The sequence below is a fragment of the Cottoperca gobio genome, chromosome 8, assembly GCF_900634415.1.
Source record: "Cottoperca gobio chromosome 8, fCotGob3.1, whole genome shotgun sequence".
Lineage (NCBI taxonomy): Eukaryota > Metazoa > Chordata > Actinopteri > Perciformes > Bovichtidae > Cottoperca > Cottoperca gobio.
The window spans coordinates 16,549,159-16,561,169 of NC_041362.1; the positions used below are offsets into that span (position 1 = coordinate 16,549,159).

Consider the following 12,011-nt stretch of genomic DNA (forward strand, 5'->3'; position numbering starts at 1 on the left):
GAGTAATAGCTTATAACAAAATAAGGCTAAATGCAGTATGTAAAAAGATTATTAGAAATACATTTGAGGACATCCTTATCTAATTTGAAATTGTTTTTAGACTAATATATATTTAACTTTGACTTAAACTGTTTATCTCATGAATTATTCTATAACATAGACATACTGTCAAACAGGTAATCAGTAGGCGACTTGTGTATTCGTTGCCATTATGTTTTTGTACTGACATTGTAATTGATTGTTTAATAAAGTTTTGAGTAAAAAAAAAAAGAAGACTGTAAAGATTGCGCCATTACCCCGAATTGCTGAAACAAGTCGCGCGGAATTTTGTGTTCTGCATAATTTTGATCGTTTCATGGTTAGTTTAGTGAATTGTTTGTGTGATAGTATTGTCAATACTAGCAGGGCATACTTAAAGGGGCATAAAAACTAATTGTAGACTGCAACTCACGTTTGTTTTTGAGGAGCATGACGCAGGTTGCTAACTAGCTAGCTTAATGCTATACAATTAGGCAAGCAGTGGAGCTAGGCGATAGCTAGCTTGTTTACTCATTACTCATTTTATATTTTCTGTTTCAACAGGTGTAACTACCAAAATGACGAGCGCTAATATTGTTTATGACAAGATCCACTTCAGACATGACCCAAAGTGGAGCGGCCGGCTGGGGCCTGCCGAGGGGGGCGGGCTGCTGCTCTGTGTGGCCTGTGTCATTGAAATGATTGACAGTGACGATATAGCGGTAATATATCATACACTCGTTGTATCTTATTGTTATAGAAAATACATTATCCGGTTAATTTCCCCTGATGCACAGGCGTTATTTAACCCTCCTATCTCTCCCTGTCTCTGCTGTACAGTCCGTGAGGAAGTCTTTTGCCTTGTCTGGTATCAGCGGTGTGCTCAAGTGTTCTCCGGGGGCCTTGAGAGAGCTGCTCCGACAGGACCACAGAGTATCTCTGCGCTTTACAGCTTCTCTACTGGGTGAGAAATAGCGGAACAATTTACAGCATGAGATTAAGGACTAGCACGAATGATTAGCAAGCACTGGACTTCATCTCTCACCTGTTCTCTCTCTCTGTTGGCGCAAATATTAGGTTTATAAATCATAATGTGGGTATGTGTTTGGATGGTCACTTAACAAAAAACTTTAACAGTAAGTGTGACTGAGCATTGCACATATCCTCCATTTGATATACTAACCAGGTTGTTGTAGACATCTAGCTGACTTGAGTTTGCTCTATGAACATCCTTCCTGTTACTAATTTCCACTCAGTCCACAGTTGTGGTAGTGCTGCAATGATGTCACTGCTTTGCTGCAAGGTCAGCCTGAACAACGGAGACAATAGATCTTATCATATTACCTGAGCTGTAAGACACAGAAATATTCACAATTTCCAACATAATACAGTTAGAAATAGATTCACATAGATAATAGAGTTGACCTGCTGCTTGCTGCTTTTCTTTCATGTTGGGCATAATCAAAGTACACACTTTCCTCTAACTAATACATTACATTTACTGATGAACTGGGCAGATATTTGGGCCTTCATTTAGTACTGATTATTACATTTTGTTCCCGTTGATATAATTAATGTTCCTCGTTCACAGCTAGATTAAATTAAATGTGAAATTGCATGTCGTTGTCGTTGCATAGTTTAATTATCTAACTAATTGACACTCAAGTGGTTATATTCAAGTGGACAGCTTTGTTTCTGACTAAATATCCTCTGCTGACTCAGCAGAATATAAAACGGCACGATTACATTATTATAACACAAGGATTGATGAGAATCTTCGAGCGGGCAATTAATTTGTGCAGCACTGATCCGTCTATCTTGGATGTACTGCATATATAAAGTCATTAATATTCTAATGATACCACCTAGTGAAGCCACTGACCCTGGGAGAGGAGCTTTATTAGCCCTGTATTGGGTTTAATACTGTTCTGCTAGGACCAGTACATTATCCTCAGCACAATGAACCTATAGGATATTATACTATATGAGGATGGCAGGTAAAAAGCACAAGTGTGTTAGTTTATTAAATTCTTCCTCTACCACTGCTTTAAGTACACCTCTGCGTTTTTATTGTACCATCCTCATCAGACGATACTACTGATACGAATTTCACTAGGTTATTGCAGCACGTAGTGTTATGCCTTTTGAGCTCTAATAAAAATTAGGAAAATAAGAGGATATGTGGCAGAATGGAATCCTGTAAAAGCTCTGACCAATGTGACGACTCATTTTAAGAGCCACGAGTGCTTGTGGGATATATCTGTCGAACTGAGCTTCACCGTGTGCGTGATGCATTATAAAATATGCCGTTCATATCCTCCACATTGATCTTTTAAATGCTTGTAGGGTAGTATTACAGACGCAGCCATATAAAATGGTATCATTTCTTACACACTTGCTTCATGACGTGGCTTTTTTTGATGCTATGTGTTTTGGAAATCCTGCAAAACTAACCCAAGATGCAGCAGTATGCATGCAGCAGACTGTCACACAGGTTAAATTTGGTACATTATGATCAATAAGGCCTCAATAGTCAACAACATGAATTTCCTTAGACCTTGTATCCTCTGTTTTGTCAGAGTCCCCTGGTTGTTAACCTAGTTAGTTCCTTTTTCATGTATGAGTATTACACCTCTGTGAAATCCCTGAAAGTTGCAAAGGGTTTGTGAAGTATGCTCTTTGAATCGAGCCTGTCAATACTGTTCTGTCCCTAGGGATGCTTCACACCGTCGAGGACCCAGCCACTCTGGAAAAGGTTGACCAAGGTGAAGAGATGCCTCTTTGTGGTTTGGATGATATGGGTGTGTGCTTGTATGCACCCATACGCACTACACACATTACACTCACACATACACACAGACTTTTTTATTTTGTTGTTAGAATGGAGACAGTGTGAGAGTGCACACACACATACACACACAGACTATGAGTAACTCTTAATGTCAAAGAAACTTGCACAAGAACAAGAACTCTTCGTGACTGTCAATGGTCACTGCTGGTTACTAAGGCGATCTTACATCGACTCCACTTGTCTCTAAATGTAACATTTCCGAAGGCTTTGACCTCATTTTGGTGATAGTCTTTCACTGCTACACCGTGCAGTGCCTTTTACTCTTTGTGTTTAACGATTAAGAAGAAGTTAAGCCTCCTATATGCAGATTTTGTCTCAATGTCGGCCTCTCATTGAACTAGCTGTTATTGGCGGATTAGTCAGATTTGTTTCACTGCAGCAAAGTCTTTCGAAATGCAAAAATGTTTTGGTAAGTGCAAATGACAAAATGATTTTATGGTAGCTGTCTTAAGATGCCTTAGGGACCACTTTGCTGTAACAGTAGAGTGCTTCAAATGATTTGCTCTTTGCACAGAAAATGTGAAGAATGCATTCTGAAACTCATTCGAGCCCTTTAAATACTGCAGTCATAATGTACGTGTGTGTGAGGAGAAACAAAGAAGAGTAAAGATAGCCACTCTTGTGAAGCAGCCAACGTAATGAGAGCGATGGTTTGAGATGAAAGGTTAACCTGAACATTGTGCTTCTGGTTATGACATCAGAAACAATTTGGTAGCATATAATGACGTCAGAACTAGTCCCATAATCCTAAAGGTACGGCGCACGTTATCACAGTTATTCACAAAATCATCATTGATTAAACACAATCCTAAAATAAAACCAAGAATTTAAAAACATAACTCATTGATGTTGATTTCATAAATACTGTGAACTGTTATTTAGTGTTTCTCTTTCTAATAATTGCAGCGCTTTTCTGAGACAATGTTGGAAACTATACTGAACTGTGGTGTTTATTTAATGAACGCTTCCCTCTGTTTTTTGTCTGATGTTTGTGTCGGTGTAAATGCATGCGTTTGTGTGTGTTTACGTGTCAGTGCTGGTTCAGCTGCTGTTGGAGCTCCAGAGTGAGCTGTTATATCGCTTTGTTTTGGATGAGATACACAAACAGGTGAGACAAACACATTAACAGACATATAGAGAAACACACCTGCTCATCCACACACACAGCACACGTGTGACATCGTCAAGCTTCCCGGGGTTGTTTAGTAAACAGAAAGTAGGCTTGTCTCCCTCTTGCTGCTGTTTTGTCACCTCTGGGGGAGGCGGTCGCGTAAAAGCCTCATTCAGCAGCCGAAGCTGCAGGTGGGAAATAGTAAAGCTGTGTATACTGACGATGACAGAGAGGTATAACACCAGGTAGAGGTGCAGACAGGTCTCATTTATGTAACTAGAATAGAGCCTGATTAGAAGGTTTTCAAGAAAATGTATTTCAGGAACCCTCTGATTTTTAATGCAAGTACTGGAAAAAGAAACGTGGTGGGTTGGAGTTCTGAAAAGCAATGAATCATAGGGATGTGTCAGATTAATATGTAAGATGATCTGTTTAAATTGGGCTGTTGGCGCAATGGATTTGTTTTCAGCATAGACTAAAATGAAAATCATAGATATAATTGTGGAAGTCATATTTTTTTCATGCCCACTGTTCTGCTGTGATTAAAAGAAATCCTACATAATATATCATAAAGCTATTTCATAATTTCTCTTAAATCCTCTCTTTCTCATATGTGCTTACAAAGTCATAGACTTCCTCTGTGTTGTGGACCTAATGTCTTGTTGATCTGTCTTGGCTGTGAAGCTTTAAATTGTTATTGATTTCTATGTTGTGCTTTCCCTGCCCAGCTGAGTGACCAGCTCAGTGTGAAGAGTTTCCTACCCACCTTCAACTTTTTGGGGAACCTAGTGGAAGCCGTCCCCAACGTGGCCCAAAGTGTGGTGACTCAGTACGGTGAGACACAGTCCCGTCCAACAGCAGTGTGTTTCCATGTGTGTTATATTTGTTTTGGTCATAAATAGTAGGTATCAATAAAGATGCTCCAAAAGCCGCTGTTTGGGAATATGACACTGCGTTGTTAGATGGCAGGTGATTAACAGCTATTGTACTTGGTGGGAATGCCTCGATTGATAGGCTGACGATCATAATCGGCCGATATTCAGTAAAAATATGCGATCGGGAGATCTTTCTAGTCACGATCATGACGGGGGGTTCAGGGGTTGGGGGGCAAACTAGTACACCCCACCTGTGGTTAAAAAGCGTGTGTGTGTGTAATGTAGTCCAGTATTCCACCTCCTTCACGGGCCAGGAGCTTCACATGTACAGTACAGTATAAACAGAGTTAACAGCTAACCTCAACAGAGGTTGCATAAGTTACATTATGATGCGTTCAAGCTCTATTCAGTGAAAATGAGTATTGGCCAAAGGTAAATTATAACATTGTCAAATTTAGTTGTAAAATGTAGTTTTTGGAGAGAAACTTGAATAAAATGACGGATCGGTATCGGCTGATGTGGCTCATCAACTGTCGGCAATCGTTTTTTTGGGATGGCAAAGAACTTGATCGTGTCTAGTACTTGGATATATTGCTAGTTCAGTTTATTGATACTGGAATCAAGAGTGGATGTATTTACTTATTTGTTACTGAGAGATTGACATCTAGAGAATTGCATATTAGTTTGGGGGAGAACAGAGAATTCATAAAAACAAATTGATTTGTGTCATTTAAAAAAATAAATGCTGTCACACCTCTCAGGTCTGATCTTCACTGTGTCATCTAAAACAATTGGATAGAAAATCAATGCGACACTGGGGCAGATCACCTCGAAAGCTGAGATCCAGAAACATATTACAATTCACCTCAAATGGAAGAGAAGGATATGAAAGAATATTTAATTTCCAGAATCCCTTCAAGACTAAATTCAATCACGAAAGCCTATTTTGACTCTTTTTTCATTTCATCCCTAATGCATAGAAATAGTTGTACTGTGTCCACTTATGAAATGGTCTTCTCGGTGCGCTAATCTATTCCACTGCTTCTGCTTCTGAGAACTGGGGGGAAAAAGTCAACCGTATTTTTCTTATCCTTTCCCCTGGACTTTCTCAATTCAATCTCACGAGCTGCAATGACCTTTTCAATTATGCTCCGGCTGCATTGAGATAACCACACTTAAAATTCTATCTGCATTGCCAATGCCATGCCGGCTGAAAAAAGCTACACAAGTTACAAATACATGTTCATCCAACCTTTCATCCACATATACGTATATGGATATATTTATATCTTTATATCTACCTACAAGTCTGCAGTGCAGTGAGGCAGAACACCTCCCACACACGACGGCCCCGATTTAATCTGTGCTACAGCCACCTGTATGATGTCTGTCTACTTACTGAACCGTTACTCCACTCTGTTTAATGGGCACCGTTAATCAACTTGCATGTGTGTGTGTGGGTTGTAGTGTGTTTGTGTCATGCCTGAATGCTTGTTTTTAGAGAGTGGATTTGAGCGTTGTGCCAAATAAGCATAGTTATTTTACTATGCTTCGTGTGTCCACCTACATGTATTTTCATGAGTTTTACAAGCTCCCCTGAGCTGTCAAAGGTAGTGGTGAGTTGTTGCGATGCTGATGCAAGATGCGGGCTGCCACTATTGACTGTGTGTGCCTGTCATGTGGCCTGTCACTCAGCAAGTCTCTGTGGGGCTGTTTGGACTAATGACAACAGCACGGCAATGACAACACGAGCCCAGAGCACCCGACACATCCCGCTCTCTCGCTGTCTGCCTGTCTATCTAACCGATTAACCCCTCGGTTTTTCTCACCCTTTTTTGCTTTTCTCTGCCTCCGTATTTCATTTCTGCATTGTCAGTGTCTTACTCCCTCAGGTCCTAACTGTAGAGTGGATACAGACGGATTGAGTGAGCAGGGAGGGAAGATGAAGCATTAATGAGATAAGGAAAGAGGAAGGCAGACAGAGATAACAAGGAAGATAAGGGAGGAAAAGGACAATGATACAAGCTGCAGTGTTCTGACGGGTTTACTCATTAATGCACTGTTTTGGCATATCAGTCTGCACTTCCAGCTTTATTTCTATGCTGCAATTTGGAAGAAAGACATGCAAAATGATTTCGGCATTAGGGGGATTTATTTGGCTGGGTGCAAAACAACTGTGAAATACTTTAGATGCAGGTCACAACAGGAACAGAGAGTGGTAGTTCACAGCGTCACAGTGGGGCAGCAAAACAGTAAACAAGGCAAACGGAAATTAACCTTTTGGTTTTCTTTGTTTAAGAAAGCAAAAGCAAGACGTTTAATCTCTTTGATTTCAGCTCTGCACACGTCATAAAATGTGGTGTTGAAAAACACGTTTTTAAGGCTTTTGTTTTCCACTCTTGAATTGTGTTCTTCTATTTCCATCCTCTGCTTGTGGGGGTCTTCTCTCCGTCCTCCCCCGCTCTCTTCCTCTCTTTATGCCTGGCTCCCATCTTGGCCGCCTCATGTATTTTGGTTTAATCAAACATGTCTGGGAGCTTCTCCTGCCTCACATGTGTTTTGATCTGCTTCACAGGGCAGCTGGGCTTGAGCTTGGCTCTTCTTCTCTGTCATCTCTTTCTCTTCTACTCTCCACCTCCAGCCTTGCTCTCCACTTAAGCATCGTTTATTGCTCTGTTTTCAAAGAAGCACTTTTTTACTTGTTTGTTTATTTGCTCTCCAGCCACTCCTGTCTCTCTTTCTCTCTCTCTCTCTCTCTCTCTCTGTCTGTGCCTGACCTTCCATGATGTGTATCCTTATTTTTTTCCCACATAAATAAAGTACTTATTATAGCTGTCAAGTAAACGCTCAAGGTTATCTTACTGGCATTAAAAGAGCTGGGTTATTATTTCATTTTTCCCCCCACTGTGCCAGCACATTCATCCTTGTGTACAATCTTAGTGTGCAGCTGTACGCCTGTACTTTGACTGCTTCCGCTGCTGTATTTAGTGGATGTGATTGGGGCAGAAAGTTGCCATGTTCTCACTGAGCTATGATAGATGGATGGTGTATGATAATCTGCACTGTGTCCCACCGTCATTCTTTCAGTGCACACTCACATTGTTTTGCTACCCCTGTCTTCATTTAATATCTAATTTATATTATATTCTTGATCATTTCTGGGATGTTAGTTACAAACATTATTGACTACGTATATCGCAGTGATGTTAATGCTTTTTATGTTTTCATTCAGTCATTTATTTAAGTGAGATGAATCGATGAAAAAGCTCTGAAAATGTCTCTTAAAGAAATATTTTGCATGGTCTTTTCATAAAACTGGGCGGTCAATCAAGTAGAAAGGTGCAAATATGTTTTTTATTGGTGTTAAAAGACAAAAATGGCTGTAATATTCCCGTTTGCTCAAAAGGTAAAAAACCTACAACAACCAGAATGCAACAGGCTCATTGCGCTGCTATCCTCACCAGCTTGCAGGGCTTGACTGTAGTGGCATATTCCTCGTCCATACGCCATAATTGGTCTGCACTGTATTCTGGCTTATATTAGCAGCTGAATGTCCGATTCCAGTATTACACTGTTAAAATCGGTGGGCAAACAAAAAAATGCGGAAGTTCAATCTGTAGTTTGAACGAGCCAGAGCCGGTCCTCGTTATCCGCTGGACTTCTTTAACAAAACTACTTCCTTGTTTATTATTTAAGTCAATGGTTTCCTTTTTCTTTTTTTAGGTGTGAGGTCTCAGTAGCTAATGTATAGCTCCCCCTCCCCCTCCCCCGGTCTTACAGTATACTCTCTCACCCTCTGGCTTTCTCTCTTCTCTATCTCAGTGTTTCTACCTTTACCTGTCTCTTCTTATCTTTCGCACCACTCTCTTCCACGCGTGTCTCTCTATCCTCTGGCTTCCCCCCCCCTCCTGCGACTTTGAATCCTGTTCTCTCTGTCAGAGAGCCAACCTGTGAGTCTCTGGCTCCTCTGCTGTGCTCAAAGAAGAGACTCCTATCCTTCCTCTGTCTTTTTTTATCTCCTTTTCTCACTCTGTCTTCTATCTGCCATTTTATTGTGCACTCTTCTCAATAGCCAATTTTTCAATCCTTTCATCTTCATAGCAACTTTCCCTCCAATGTTGGCTCTGTCGTAGCTAAAGATGTTTAGGTGAAACTCACAAACGCACGTTGTTCCCAGCCGTTTGCTCCATTTGCATGTTGTCGTCTCGCTGTCGGTTAATCTCCCAATATATTACCTTTAACTCTCCTCTGGGTGTCTTTGTCTGATTCCTTCTTATCTTAAAGTATGGGTATCTGTAAGACACATAGCTAGATTGAACACACTTTACTTGCTTTGTTGCATCTCTATGTGAGATATTTATTTGTTGTGGGTTGCATCATCCCAGTTTCCCCACATGATCATGTTTGTATCCTCCTTATTTTATTCTGTTTAATGCCTCCGTTTGTTTATCTGTCTCCCATCTCTCTCCCCCAGTGCCTTTGCTGGAGCACCTGTGCTCAGCCCTGCTTTACCCAGATGAAGCGCTGAAGGCTTCGGTCCTTTATGTGTGGCTCAAACTGTTTGGGACAGCCGGTGGCTCGGCAGCCCAGTCCCTTCCCACTGCCATCAGGGACAGAGTGTGTGTCCTGTTGCTGCAGACCTTGGCCAATGCCGGTTCCCCCAAACTCATCAACAACTGTGTTGGTGAGAAGAAAAACATCTGTCCCTTATTTTAGCTGTCTGCAGCAAAGCAAGGATATGTTCTGAAATAAAATACTCTTCTTGAACTGACAGCTTTCATGACTACATGTGTGTAGAGCCAGTTTTGTCCCTTTTTATCCCACTTTTTAGAAACTTGCTTTTTTCAAAATGACCATATTAAAGTAAACTTGAGAGCATCATGAGCTGCCTGGATAGAAAATGATTGGCCTCATTTAGATTGATTAAGTACTAGATAGACTAAGTGAGATTAAATTACTCTCTTCTAAAGGTTTGAGGTTATTGAGATCAGTACAGCACACTTGGCTTATGCAAGCATGAAAAATAAAGATAAGGGGAGGATGTTATTAAAAATGGATGAAAATTTGAACTCAGCACAACAGCAACTAGTTTGGTGACCGAGTGATAGAATGGCTATTATGAATCTGTTGTCATGTATTAAACATAATCTCACTCCCCAGCTGCCTGTGATAGAGGACGAGGGCTTAAAAGAAGAGTAAAAGACTTTGGTGGCGTTTATGTTGTTTCACGTCAGTTCTTTATGCAAAATAGTCACTTAAGAAATACTTCAAAGCCAAAGTGAACTCACCGACTACTCTCTCATCAGAAGAGGTCTGCACTAGTTAGTACGGCTGGTTAATAATTAAATAGAGCTGTGTGTTAGTTGTTTGTTTGCTTTTTTTAGAAAAGCTAAAACCATTACAGAATATGTCCATCATCTTTCTAAGTGTAGATCTAAAATCTACTGAAGAGCGAGGCTAGATGGAGTAAGAGGAGGGATTAATCTGAGATGAAAGAGTGTTGCTGTCTTCTACGAAGTTTGAGTTGTAAGAATAATAAGCTGCGTGTGCAGTAGGTGATAACCAGAGTGGAGTTTTTGAAAAGCAAACCGAGTCATTATCCTCTGGAAATGTGAAGTTGTTTTTCCACTGTATTAACTTGGGGAGAGAGGTGGGATGCTTTGGAATAAAGGTTCAAGGTTGGTTTACTTTGATAGTTGCTGCAGTTGAGCTTTTTCTGTTGTTTGTGTAATTTTGAACAGATTTAATTTTAATAAGCTCACCGGCCTCGGTGAGACCAGCAGGTATTAAACAGGATTATCATTCTCTTTCTTCAGCGCTGTGTTTTATACAGAGGGTTCAAAACATTTCCATGGAAAGAAAAAGTGCCTTTTTATTATGTTTTAAAATGATTTATTGTGTTTTATTACCTTGTTTCCAGATGGTTGCAAAGGAAAATAAAAACCATGCTGCTGGGCAACATTTAATTGCTAATTATGCTAACTGTTTATTGCATTTGTTTGCGTGTACAGTATGTATTTGTACAAAATCTTTTTGCGGATCCTTTTCCCAAGATTAACTTTTATTATTGCAGACATTGTCTGACATTCATAAGTGCACGTTATCATAAATGTATCTATCCCCGTGTCTTGTCTAAAACTTTGTTATTAAGGATTTTCAATTTGCAGAATGTGGAGCTTTGTCTTCGGTGTCTGTTTTCACATCGTGTCTTTCATTTGTTAGGCCTGCTGTGGCTGCTGGTGCAGCTGAGAGAGGCAGTGTCCGTTCTGATGAGGAGCCCTGGCGATCAGATCGTGTGCCATGAGAACCCGAACATCCATACCAACAACGGCCAGATCCTCGGCCAAAACCAAGAGCAACAGTCCCCTGACCAATGCCCTCTGCCTCTCATACTGAAAAAGGTCTCTGTCCAAACATCCTGCTCCTACTCCCAAGACCCACATTCTGACACTGACCATAATCATAACAAGAAGTTCTAATCCTGGATTAATGTGCCTTTGAATAGGGATTCAGGGAGGGTTTACCCTGGACAAATATTTGTGCTCCATGTCTGGGAAATCAATGTGTAGATTAGATCGAGTTAGATGTTCTCGGTGATGACTCACAGCACAGCGCAGCTCATGACGTTGGTGCTTTTTTTTTTATGAACATCACCATTATGTGTTGAGTTACAGAATATAACTCATTAAATAATAACCCAAATCTCATTTTTTTCTCTCCAAAAAACATAATTATTGTGTTTTGAGGATCCATTCTACCAAATAATTGTACTGTTTTTAATCATACACAACTCTGGGAAAACTACAGGGAACTTGAAAGCAACAAGCAATTTAAGAAAAAAACTCAAGTGTTGTTGCAGTTGCTAGGACAACAGTAACAGCGCTACACTAAATCTAAACAAGAAAAATGCTCGAGCAGCTGAGTCCCAAGACAATAAGATATTTTATTTCTCTGAGATTTTCCACATGGTGGATTGTTTAGTTGTTATTGGTACTAAATGATGTCATGTTGTGTTTATAAATAACTCATTTGTCAATATTCAAGGTTCCCTTTAGCTTCAGTTTACCTACATTTCTAATATATAGATCACATGAACCTCACTTATGAAGACAAAACAGATCTTTACAGTCAGAGTTTACAGAGGTCAGAACTCATA

The 12,011-nt window shown here is 40.2% G+C and overlaps 1 protein-coding gene across 1 annotated transcript in view; it reads left to right on the forward strand.

Annotated features, from left to right (window-relative positions):
- Positions 1-262: 262 nt before the first annotated feature.
- The window catches only part of mei1 (meiotic double-stranded break formation protein 1), a 55,435-nt gene continuing 43,686 nt past the window's right edge, over positions 263-12,011 (forward strand). The window contains 8 exon segments of the mRNA XM_029437794.1: positions 263-358; positions 583-740; positions 859-982; positions 2,733-2,783; positions 3,904-3,977; positions 4,709-4,814; positions 9,330-9,539; positions 11,078-11,256. Coding sequence (XP_029293654.1) covers positions 597-740; positions 859-982; positions 2,733-2,783; positions 3,904-3,977; positions 4,709-4,814; positions 9,330-9,539; positions 11,078-11,256 — 888 coding nt within the window. The 5' untranslated portion in view covers positions 263-358; positions 583-596.